General features: G+C 43.7%; 1 protein-coding gene across 1 annotated transcript; it reads left to right on the top strand.

The window, feature by feature from the left end:
• Window positions 1-2,833: 2,833 nt before the first annotated feature.
• On the top strand, window positions 2,834-9,532 carry LOC143288202 (uncharacterized). Its single transcript, XM_076596530.1, has 2 exons — window positions 2,834-3,069; window positions 5,923-9,532. The coding sequence occupies exon 2, from the start codon at window positions 6,630-6,632 to the stop codon at window positions 8,724-8,726; it is 2,097 nt and encodes a 698-aa protein (XP_076452645.1). The 5' UTR covers window positions 2,834-3,069; window positions 5,923-6,629; the 3' UTR covers window positions 8,727-9,532.
• The last annotated feature ends 3,677 nt before the right edge of the window (window positions 9,533-13,209 follow it).

Genomic DNA, 13,209 nt, shown 5'->3' with positions numbered 1-13,209 from the left:
CATCACCAATCGCTTATACCTGTAAAGTCCACAGTGTGTAACGAAGGTAGTGATGTCTCGTGAGTCTGGGTGTAGCTCCAGCTGGTGGTAGCCCATCTTCAGATCCAGTTTTGTGAAGACTCTACTTTCAGCCATGTCTTGCAGTAGCTCTTCAACTGTTGGTATTGGATGGCGTTCTCTCTGAACGGCCTCATTGACACGTCGCATGTCCACACACATACGGATGTCATTGTTGGCTTTCGGCACGATCACTACCGGGCTTACCCAGGGAGTAGGCTTCTCCACGGGCTCGATGATGTCACTGTTGAGAAGTTCTTTGATCTTGGCCTCTACCTTGGTTCTGAGTCCAAATGGTGTTCGTCGTACTGGTTGTGCGACTGGCTTTATCTTGGGGTCTACAGTGAGCTCGACTTGGCGTCCTTGCAGCTTTCCAAACCCTGTGAACAGTGGTTTGAACTTAGTCTTGATGTCTTCGTTCTCATCTGCTGACACGTTCTGAACATTCAGTCCGATATGAAGTACATTTAGCTCCATGCTAGTTTTTCTGCTAAGCAGCGGGTCTGCATCTTCTCTGATCACAATGAAGTCGGCTATAGCTTTATTTTCACCAGCACACACTTCTGCTTCAAAACAACATACTGTCTTTAGTGGTGTAGTTGATGTGTAGGGGTACAGCTTTTTGGTGCATTTCTTGATTTTGTGTTCTATGTTCTTTGACTTCAGTTTTGACCACAGTTTTTCACTGATTATGTTGATGTCGCATCCGGAATCAACAATACAGTCAACAGGCACACCTCCTACTTGGATAGTGAGTTTACTGTCTCTGACAGTAGTCTCCCTAGTCATGAATACATGGACCGTCTCTTCATCGCTTTCTGATTCTGAGTTTTCTGCGTCAAGCTGATTCACTCGATTTCTGTTTCCTCTACTTTGCTGTCTACCTTCCTCTTGGTTCTTATTTTTCCGTGGTCTAGCATCTCGATGATCTGTCCTTTCTCTCTTAGATCTAGAACGGCACATTTTTTGGAAGTGATTTGCTCCACCACATTTGCAACATATTTTGCCTCTGGCAGGGCAACTTGGATTACTGCCATAGTGATCAATATTACCACATCTATAGCACTCACCTTTGCTTGACTTGTTTTTGTGACTGTTCGTTTTACTGTTAGTGTGTATTCTGGCCACTGCTCCATTTCCACCCAAATGATCTTGTTTCATCTGTCTAGCTTGTTCATCTACGGCTTCATGTGTTGCTGCAATCTTGAGAGTCTTTGCTAAATCTAGTTCATCTCCCTGTTCTAGCAGTTTACGTCGCAATCTGTCAGATTTCACTGTTTGCACAACTTGATCTTTGATCTGGTCTTCTATATTATCGAACTCACAACCATCTGCGTTCAGTCTCAGTCTACCCACGAATTGAGCAACAGTTTCCGTGTCATTCTGGGTTAGTTTTCTGAACTGGTGTCGCTGAAATGTCTTGTTTGGTTTCACTTTGAAGTGTGTTGTCAGCGCCGTCACTGCTTCGTCATATTCTGTTGCTGTTCCTTTGTCTGGAAGATTTGCAAAAATGTCTCTCACCTCCTTGCCTGCCGTATATAGCAAGAGTGCTCTACGTTGTTGCCTCACGTTGTCTGTACTGTCCTCGTTGACAAATAAACCAACACTGTCTGCATAGGCTTCGAACTCTTCTATCCACGAAGTCCACTTGATGCTAAGAGTTTGTGCGTCACCTACCGCTTCAAACGCTTGTGGTCGTCCTAGAAGGTTTATACTCGTCGCCATTGTCTTATCTGTATCTTGTGTGTATGTATGCGTGGATGGTTGGTGTTGTTATCATGTGCTACCATTCAAATTGCACAGACACTTGGTAATATTTACACCGGTTTAATCCACCATCTTGATCCAGATATATCGTCACGCTTCCTGTGACCTTTGACTCTTTATAGTAGTTATTTCCCTTGTATTACTATCTAGGTATAGACACGACAATAACCACTACCACCACCGCCGCCCCCCCCCCCCCCCCCCCCCCCCCCCCCCCCCCCCCCAGCGCCCCCTCCCCACACACACACACATAGCGCACACACGAGCGCAGACACATAAAACAAACGCGCCACACACACACACACACACACACACACACACACACACAAACAAAAACAAACAAACAAACACACATGTATGCATTTCACTTTATGATTTCTTTACAGTCAGAAGCTGGCTTGTGTTTGACAGTTTTACATCATGGGGAACATTTTTATGTTGACTGCCACTGGAAACATTTCAGTAATATGGACCTGTTGCACCATATGGACCAGATAGTATGCACGTTTGTGTGTGTGTGTGTGTGTGTGTGTGTGTGTGTGTGTGTGTGTGAATGTGAATGTATACGAGTTTGTGCTAGCATGTATTTATGTGTGTGGTGTGTGTGTGTGTTGCTGTTGTTGTTGTGTGTATGTGTGTGTGTGTGTGTGGCGGGAGGGGGGGGGGGGCGAGGGTGTGTGTGTGTGTGCGCGCGCACACATATTTGATGTGTGATGATAGATTCAGTACAATGTCCTGTTTGAAATAATTCACCATAATCTGGACAGTGCTCCGACAATGTTCATTGAAACAAACCTGGTTAACACGTATTAAGATATTTATATTCTACTTTGACACGTTCATGTGCAGAGCATGAAGTATATCCAAGTTGTGCATTGCGTTAAACGTCAACAAAGGTGTACTTATGAACTAAATGATCCTTTGTAAGGCGCTCTCTCATAGGCCGGAAGTGTGAAAAGCGGCGAGAAGACTTGGACTCAGTTCTGGTCAATACCCAGTGACAGAGACAGTGACACAGAGAGACACAGAGACAGAGACACAGAGAGACACAGAGACAGTGACACAGAGAGACACAGAGACAGAGAGAAAGAGAGACACTCCTCAGATGGTCGTGGCGTTTTCAAGGATGATGTGAATCGAAAGTGCTGTGACGCCGAAATGGAGAAAAACAAGTGTGCTATATGGTGTACACACCCTGTTGCAGTGTTTCAGCTGTGTGGCTGTGGTGACTGAGATGTTTGTCATGTGAGTTTAGATACTGGTGTTGGTAAACACTTTCTTGTGTTTCGTTATGGCTTAGTTAAGCAAATCTTTAATTGGAGTACATGAAGTGCAAAACAACTCTCTCTCTCTCTCTCTCTCTCTCTCTCTCTCTCTCTGTATATATATATATATATATATATATATATATATATCAGACAGACAAAGAGAGCAGCAACAGCAAGCTTTATTCTTTTAAGGACCTCAAACAAAGACATGAAATTCACTGTCATGTGACAGCTGGTAAACCGTAATATAAAGATACACACTGATTAGAGAAAGACTGCTGACATGTTGTGATGTAGGCTACATACAAGTGTGTAGCCATATACCTATGAACAATGTTGAAACTTCTCTGGTCAATCATCAGCACTCACTTTTTCTGTCTATCTTTCCTTCTTTCGTTGTTTTTCTTTTTCTTCCTTTCTCTCTTTCTTTCTACACACACTACACACACACGCGCGCGCGCGCGCGCACACAACACACACACACACACTACAATAATAATAATAATAATAATAATAATGGTATTTATATAGCGCTGGATCTTGTGCAGAGACAAATCAAAGCGCCTTCGCACCAGTCATTCACACGCATGCCTAACCCCAAAACTGTAGAAACTAAAGACAAGGTAGGACAGGGAAGGGAGGCTGTTTTGGGAAGAGGTGGGTTTTAAGGCCAGACTTGAAAGAGCTGAGTGTGGAGACTTGACGAAGCGAAAGAGGAAGTTCATTCCAATCGCAAGGTCCAGAGACCGAGAAAGAACGGCGGCCTACAGTCGAGTGATTGAATCTGGGTATGCGTAAACCGAGTGGATCCGAAGCCGATCGTAGTGAGCGAGATGGAGTGTAGAGGTGAAGGCAGCTGCAGAGATAAGAAGGGGCAGTTTTGTGAATGCATCTATAACATAGAGTGCTGATCTTGTACTTTATTCGGTGTGAGACAGGGAGCCAGTGGAGATGTTGCAAAAGAGGAGTGATGTGCTCAGATCTTTTCTTTCTGAGGACGAGTCGGGCAGCAGAGTTTTGTATGCGCTGAAGGGACTGAATGGATGAAGCAGGCAGACCAGACAATAGAGAGTTACAGTAGTCAAGGCGAGAGAGAATGAGAGAAACGACAAGTCTAGATGTTGCGTCAGTGGACAGATAAAAAATTATTTCTGGACGGCACTGATGCGCCGCAGTTGACAGTAGCAGGACTTACATGTCTGACTAATAAATTTTTGCATGGACAGTGTATTGTCAAGGACAACACCGAGGTTCCTGACTGACGTGGAAAGAGGGATGGATGTCCTGCCATGTTTGATTGTGTCAATTGTGATGGAAGACAGTTTTTGTTTAGTTCCTATGATCATTGCTTCAGTTTTGTCCGAGTTCAATTGTAACTTATTTCGAGTCATCCAGTTTTGAATGTCCAGGAAGTAGTTGGATGTTTCTTGCAAGAGCGACAATTTTTCAGGGGTATCACTCTTCTGGAGTTGAGTGTCATCAGCATAAGAATGATGACTGATATTATGGCGGTTAATAATTTCAGCGAGAGGAGCAGTGTACAGTGTGAAGAGCACTGGGCCTAAAACAGATCCCTGTGGGACTCCATGTTCGATTTTAACGGGTTCAGATTGGAAATGATCAACAATGACAGACTGGAATCGATCAGTGAGGTAAGATTTGAACCAGTTTAGAACATTGCCGTTGATACCAAATGTAAAATGAAGATGGGACAGAAGGATTGAATGGTCTATCGTGTCAAAGGCGGCTGACAAGTCGAGAAGAGTGAGAAGAGAAATTTTTCCTGAGTCGGACGCTATCAGTAGAAGCACAACGTTTGTCACTTTGACTGACAGCGTTCATGTCACCACATCAACACTCAGACTCCGGAGATGGACTCAAGATTTTCTCGTTTCTTTCTTGTTTGTTTTGCTGCAGTTGTTGTTGTTGTTAATTGTTGTTTATTTATCACTTCATACACACACACACACACACACACACACACACACACACACACACACACACACACACATTGTTCTTTATCTATGGTGTAACTAAACATTTTCTGAGGACATTAATTAGTAGATTGACTAGCTGGTGAGTTAGCGATTTTTCTATCAATCAGAAAGTAATGGACTGGTTGGCCGGTTGATGGATCTAATGATCGATTGACTGGCTGTTTGATTAAAGGACTGACGGATCGATCAAATATTATGTTTCTTTTGTTTTTTGTTGTTGTTTTTGTTTTGTTGTTGTTGTTGTTTTCATTGATATGGATACTTGTATAGCGCCTATCCTCGGTCGGAGACCAAGCTCTAAGCGCTTTACAAACACGGGGTCATTTGCACAACAGGCTGCCAACCTGGGTAGAACCGACTGACGGCTGCCACTGGGCGCTCATCATTCGTTTCCTGTGTCATTCAATCAGATTTCAGGCATGCGCACATAGACACTCAGACAGACATGTAACATTTTACGAGTATGACCGATTTTATTTCTTTACCCTGCCATGTAGGCAGCCACATTCCGTTTGCTGGGTTTGTTCTTATTTCCATAACCCACCGAACGCTGACATGGATTACAGGATCTTTAACGTGCGTATTTGATCTTCTGCGTGCGTATACACACGAAAGAGGTTCAGGCACTTGCAGGTTTGCACATATGTTGACCTGGGAGATCGGAAAAAGCTCCACCAGGCCATATTACCGAGATTCGAATCCGGGACCCTCAGATTGAAATCCAACGGTTTAACCACTCAGCTACTGCGCCCGTCACTTTTATGCTCAATACCTTGTGAGATAACCTTGTTCTCTCTGTTAAATTGATGAGTCATCATTGTCTGTGATTCCAGAACTACCAGACAGGAAGAAAAGCTCACAGACACGGTGATGACAGAAGCTGTGGTCCCGAGGTCATCCAGCAACATTCTGACATCAGCTGTCCCATACTGACTCTGTACGGCAGACCTCAGGAACAAATGTGTATGAACCTGTTCCTGCCAGCGTCGATTGCACGTTCTTCTTCAGAACTGACGTTTTGGGAAATCAAGGACATTTAGTCACACAAACAAATGTTTGACTATCAATTGCAAATATTATTAAACACAAATTTACCGTCATTAAAAACAACAACAACGAAGAGTGGAGAAAGAATGACGTTCCTTTCACTCGATGTGTGAACAAAAACAACAAATGTGGAAAACTGGATGTGCTCATGCCAGTATCTTTGAAATGGCTGAATGATCAGCAGCACTGTGTATCTCTTCTTTTTCTGATTGTATCTAGCTTTCTTTAACTAGAATCTATTAGAACACAGACCAAGATTTCTGATGCCCCCATCAGATAAAATATTTCTGCAGATGAGCTCACATATCAGTACAAGAGTGATCCTTTTCAGGTCTACTATCTGAAAGAACAATTAACTTACTGAAATATTGTAACAAACGTACTCTCATGACGTGAACTTGTATTCAGTTTATACTGAGGGCTTGACATATTCTTTGAGATTAAAAAAACAAAAAACATTTTGTTTGTTTGCTTGTTTCAAACAAAAACAAAAATGTGTAGGTGTCTTATTCAGACAATGCACATTAACTGTAGGGTTGGGTACAAGAAAACTTGTCTACTGTTATTGATACTCGTGGCATCAGTAGGTCTAATGGTGTTTTTACAATCTAACCATGGTCAATTTGATGACATTGAAAAAAGTAGTGTGAGACACAAATCTTCGTTTTTGTCATTGGTGCAAAACACAATGAAGAAGTCAACTGACGGGGTGGAGGCCCAAGACAGCGGATCTGGGTTGAAATGTGTACACCCCGTTCTCCACCCCTTTGACCCAGCCGTCATGCAGTTCCACCAGAAAGTACCTCCAATAAACTGCAGTTCCGCCATGATGGACTGGGTCTACGTCATCAACGGTACATTCCACATCTCACGTGACGCCATACGTCAGTACGGAAACATCACGTGCGAATATGCACCAATCGTGCGCCAGGGTGATTTTTCCGTGGGCTACGCCTCAGTGGTGAAACCAATGCTGGATGGAACGCCTTTACAGTCTGACTTTTTCCGCGTGGACTGTCAGTCTGCCCGTGGCAAGACGTACAACAACATCCACGCTGCTGTGGCCGTGAACAGTTCTGTCATGGAGCGTCTTCGTCACTTCCATTCTTCGCTGAACTCTGCTCCAGGCTGGAACAAACGACCCGAACTCACGTCGTCATCACTCACTTCATCTCTGTCCTCAACACGCAGCACAGACCATGATGAATTCTCATCCCAGTCCTACCAAAATCTTAATCTGAGCGTTTTCATGCTTGGTTTTGACTCACTCTCGCGTATGGCTTGGCGACGCCTTTTGCCAAAGACACACACTCTCCTCGTCGACAGATTGGGAGCAATAGAACTGGAGGGTTACAATATTTTGGGAGATGGTACACCAGCTGCGCTGTTACCTATTCTGACAGGCAAAATGGTAGTGGAACTTCCAGAGGCCAGACGAGGTTTCAAAGGGGCAAAACCAGTGGACAATCACCCCTGGATATGGAGAGAGTTTTCCAAGCAGGGCTACGTCACGGCTTATGCAGAAGACATGCCGCGAATAGGAACATTCTATTACAGAATGCTGGGTTTTGAACACCAGCCCACTGATCACTGCATGCGTCCGTTCTACCTTGCAGCAGAGAGAGCGGGTAAAGACAACCCCACACTCTGCTGGGGATCTAAACCACGACACATGAATTTCATGAACTGGTTTGGGAGTCTGTTTGACATGTACAGACATTTTCCTAAGTTCTTCTTCGGGTTTTACTCAGAAATGAGTCATAATGCTAACAACCCAGCTCAAGCTATGGATGAGGATCTGGCTGCCTTCTTGCAAGAGTTGGAAGTGAAAGGACGTCTGAATTCCACTCTGTTGATTCTAATGGCAGATCATGGTGCGAGATATGACTTTATTCGGGCCACTGCCCAAGGAAGGCTGGAAGAGCGTTTGCCATTTTTTTCATTTCGGTTTCCTCCGTGGTTCCGACAGCAGTACCCCACCATCATGAAAAACTTGCAGACCAACTCAAAAAGACTGACCACTCCGTTTGACATCCACGCAACCTTCCTGGACATCCTGAACCACTCCGGCACCAGTGACGGCAATGTAAGCAGCAGAGCCATCAGCCTGTTCAAGGAAATCCCCAAAGAACGCACGTGCACTCATGCTGAGGTCACTCCTCACTGGTGCGCGTGTTTGGAATGGCAGCCCGTCAGCACATCAGACCCGTTCGTTCAAGAGGCTGTAGCCACTGCCATTGACACAATCAACAGCTACACGCAATCCGAACGGAACAAGTGTGCGAAACTGACCTTGCACAACATCACCAGAAGCCTTTGTTACATTCCCAGTTCCGACGATCGGTCCGCTGAATGGAAACTGTTAAAATACGCCAAAGCCCGTCGACCCGCTGCCACTGAACTGTACCAGGTGTCTTTCCAGACACTTCCGGGGCTCGCTCACTTTGAGGCCACGTGCAGACGTGACGTCACGTCCAAGACGTTCAGCGTGGATGTTCGCGCCATCAGCAGAATCAACAAGTACGGCTCTCAACCCAACTGTGTCCAGAAGTCTCTGCCGCACTTGAGACCGTATTGCTACTGTGTTTGACGGCGGGGAATCTGTACCGTTTTCTGTGAACGAGATGTAAAATGTCATCCCAACTCCCCCGTGGGGATGCCAGGGGTCTTTCAGTATAAATAGCATGCCCGCCTTCTGGAAATTCTGTGCTAGAAATTTCCTCTTTTCTATCACTCTCTTTTTTCTTCTCTCATTCTATCTCACTGTTGTTCCTTTTTCTACATCCCCAGTCCATTACCCTTTTTTTCTTCAAGCAAGCCTTGACACTTTTTTCTCTTTTCCGCAGTCTGTTATGTACTATCTGTGCTGCTTTACTCTGACGATTAGGTGGTGATATGGAAACACTGGGATGGGCACCAGCTACCCATTCTGCAGTGTTTTTTGCCTTTGGGGCCTTTTTGAATGTACTTTTTGTCTGGCTTTGAAGTATTGTTTTTTTGTTGTTGTTTTTTTCCTTTTCTGCATTTTTTTTAAATCTGGGGATGAAAAATTAAGCGGGATTGCTGGCGTCCTCAGCATGGCCTAGTCTTATTTGCCATAAGGAGCTAAGTGGTTGGGATACTGTCATGAACTGTATTTTGTGGGTTTGTCTTCGTGGGGATTTTTTGTTTTGTTTTTTGTAAATGTGACAGTTTTCTGTTGACACGGTTGAGCATTTGTATGGTTTGACAGTCCTGATATTGGATATCTGCGGTTGGCATGACTATAAGCAACAAGAACAAGTAATTCCAACCAGAAAAAAAGGAGCCATAACCAACAAACAGATAAACAAACAACAAGACCCCCACCCCACCACCACCACCACCAACTCCACCACCCCAACAATAACAATATATATATATATATATATATATATATATATATATATATATATATATGACTGTGTATGGTTTTCACAAACATTCCATAGGAAGGATTTCCTTTGTCTATATGTCACACCAAGTCTAAAAGACTGTACATTCAGTCATGGGGAAAATCGATTGAAGAGAGTGCTCAAAATCTGTTGTGTAGGAGGATTTCAAACTTTAACTTTTGTCAAGAAAAATATACCTTAAGGCTTCCATCTACATTAACTTTAATTTACATCTGGAACACACTTAGTAATAATGACGATTAGTATTTATATAGCGCTTAAATCTTGTGCAGAGAAAAATCAAAGCGCTTTCACACCAGTCAGTCACGCACATGCATAACCCTAGACTGGAAAAAACTGAAAGCAAGGAAGGGGCAGGGAAGGGAGGCTATCTCGGGAAGCGGTAGGTCTCAAGGCCAGACATCAAAGAGCTGAGTGTGGTGTTCTGACGAAGTGAGGGGGGTGGGGGTGGGGGCGTGGGGGATGGGGGTGCGGGGGAGCTCATTCTAAATGCAAGGTAAAGAGACAAACGACCGTCGGCTGATGTGCCAATGTGTTGCTTTGATCTGTTCTGCTTTATATTCTTCTTCTTCTTCTTCTTGATATTGTTATTGTTATTATCATCATTATTATTATTATCATTTGTGTATGCGTGTGTGTGTGTGTGTGTGTGTGTGTGTGTGTGTGAGTGTGTGTGTTTTGCTTTTTCCATTTGACATTTCTGGACTGACGTTGTGATTCAATGTGCATGAATTGTTATTGTATCCTCCACACCCTGAAAGGAGCAAAAGGGTTAAATTTCTTCGAATTCCTTTGCATCTTTTGGATATAGAATCTCGGTGGATTTTTTCGGCTTTCCTAATGTCGATAATGTTCCTCGTTAAAAAAAACAAAAAAACAACAACAAACTTTCTGGTTTCAATATTTTGCAGTCGTGGTTTGATCGAGACACCTATGAGAATTGATGTAATAAAACACTGCTTCATGGAAATATTCTGTTGATTATTTTGGGTGTGAGTGCCCGTTTCACTGATTAGGTATTAAGGGATTCTGTCCTACACTGATTAAACTTGAAAGAGAGAGAGAGAGGGGGAGAGAGAGAGAGGGAGAATTTATTCATGTTGGTCATAGTCCATTAGAATAATGAAAATCATTATCAAAAACCATTTCGGGGATATACATTCATACGGTTCATTAATTGTAACATATACGCTTCGCACCCTTCTCGTTTCCTTCAGACAGCGAAACCTTTGATGGTCTTTTCATTTGTAGGTGACATCAATAAACAAGGTAAGTCTAAACAGGCACAGAAAAAGATTCAGATATGATTTATTCACATGGGCCATAGACCCCTAGAATAATAATGATTATAATCATCATCATTATCATCATCATGAGTTTCTAATTAGGGGAGACACAATTGATGATGATATGGGTACTTGTATCGCGCCATTGTGTGCGCGCGTGTGTGTGTGTAGTAGTAGTAGTGGTGGTGGTGGTGGTGGTTTTCAGTTTAACGTCTTTCCACTGTAAGTGATATAAGACAACAACAACAACAACAAAAGAAGTGGGGGTGGGGGTTGGCGAGGGGACAGTGAGGGATGAGGGTGTGGGTGGAGAAGTGTGTGTGTGTGTGTGTGTGTGTGTGTGTGTCTGTGTGCCTGTGTGTAGTTGTATGCGTAGGAGGTGGGGGGATGTCTGTGAGTCTGTTTATAATATGTCTGTGTCTGTGTCTGTTTTCTTGTGTAAAACCAGCATGTAAGCTGGTGTATAAATGTATACATCCAGTTGTATGCCGCACAAGCACTGGGTTGATGCTTATGAATATAACAAGTATTTATACACACACGCGCGCTCACGTGTGTGTGTGTGGGGGGGGGGGAGGGGGGGCCGGTGTGTGTGTGTGTGTGTGTGTGTGTGTGTGTGTGTGTGTGTCTGTCTGTGTTTGTGTGTCTGTGTGAGTTTGTGTCTGTAATTGTCGTTGTATGATGCGTACGTGCGTGTGTGTGTTAGTGTGTGTGTGTGTGGGTGTGTGTGTGTGGGGGAGGGGGGGGATGTGTGTCTGTACGCATATATGCGCGCGCGCACGTGTGAAAGTTATTTAAGTGATAAAAAAAGAAACATTTTTCAACGCAAAATCTTTGTGATGAGATTGCACAATGATAAACAGGCAAAATTAACATAATGGTTAACAGGAAAATGATACACAGAACAATGGTACGTAGGCACAATGGTACACAACACAGTGGTAACTAGGCATAATGCAACATGGGCTCAATGGTACTACGTCGCAAATGGTACATAGGCAAAATGGTAAATGGGTACAATGGCAACTGGGCAAAATGGTAAATGGGCATAGTGGTACACAGAACAAGGGTAAACAAGCATAATGGTACACGGCTGCAAATGTACATGGGCATAATGGTATACCTACATCTCTCTCTCTCTCTTTTCATACTTTTGCCGTGTTTCTTTTGTGTTTTTTTGTTGTTGTTTTTTGTTTTGTTTTTAAATGTACTTTGTGCATGATTTTTACACACGAGACCTCGGTTTATCATCTCAGCCGAATAACTAGTGTCCAGATCACCATTTAAGGGTCTAATGGGTGGGCGTGGGGGTGGGGGATAGGGTTCAAACCCTTACGCTCAGATTATCTCGCTTCCCAGGCGGATACGTTACTACTGGTTCACCGTTACATCTAATGACAGCTGTCAGTTGGCTGTACCCAGACAAGCAACATGTTGTGCAAAGGACTCAGATGTATTTGTATGTGTATTTGTATTTCTCTTCTCATCACGACAGATTTATCTGTGAAATTCGGGCTGCTCTCCCCAGGGAGAGCGCGTCGCTACACTACAGCGCCAACCATTTTTTTTTTCTTTTTTTTTTCCTGCGTGCAGTTTTATTTGTTTTTCCTATCGAAGTGGATTTTTCTACAGAATTTTGCCAGGAACAACCCTTTTGTTGCCATGGGTACTATTGCGTGCGCTAAGTGCATGCTGCACATGCGACGTCGACTTATCGCTTCATCCGAATGACTAGCGTCCAGACCACCACTCAAGGTCTAGTGGAGGGGGAGAAAATATCGGCGGCTGAACCGTGATTCGAACAAACGCGCTCAGATTCTCTCGTTTACTAGGCGGACGCGTTACCTCTTGGCCATCACACACGCAAACTTTCACACACACACACACACACCTGCTGTTCTGAAATAGATCCCATTTGCACGTGTGTCAAACCACGAATGACTGAAAAAAATCAATTTCGTAACCTCACACACACACACACACACACACATAACATATCAGTTATTTACAAGCTGTCGTGGATTATAATGTTGAAGGAAACGTGTAGGCGGTAACAGCAGCTACAGCATCGATCCTTTTGTTATAATAATAATCTGGTTGGAGACTGTGCACCTGTACTGTTGTGTCTGTCATGATGTCTGTCTGCCTGCCTTGTTTATCGCAGCCTTCATTCCCCACCCCACCCCCTCTCTCTCTCTCCAGTATGTCTCACCAACATCTTAAAACGATTTATTGTTTTAAACAAGATGACTGGAAAGAACTGAATTTTTCCTATTTTTATGCCTAATTTGGTGTCAACTGACACACACACACACACACACACACAGACAACCGAACACCAGGTTAAAACATA

The sequence above is a fragment of the Babylonia areolata genome, chromosome 12 (assembly GCF_041734735.1).
Source record: "Babylonia areolata isolate BAREFJ2019XMU chromosome 12, ASM4173473v1, whole genome shotgun sequence".
Lineage (NCBI taxonomy): Eukaryota > Metazoa > Mollusca > Gastropoda > Neogastropoda > Buccinidae > Babylonia > Babylonia areolata.
Note: the sequence above shows the minus strand (reverse complement) of the source record. Positions and strands in the feature narration are given on the sequence as shown.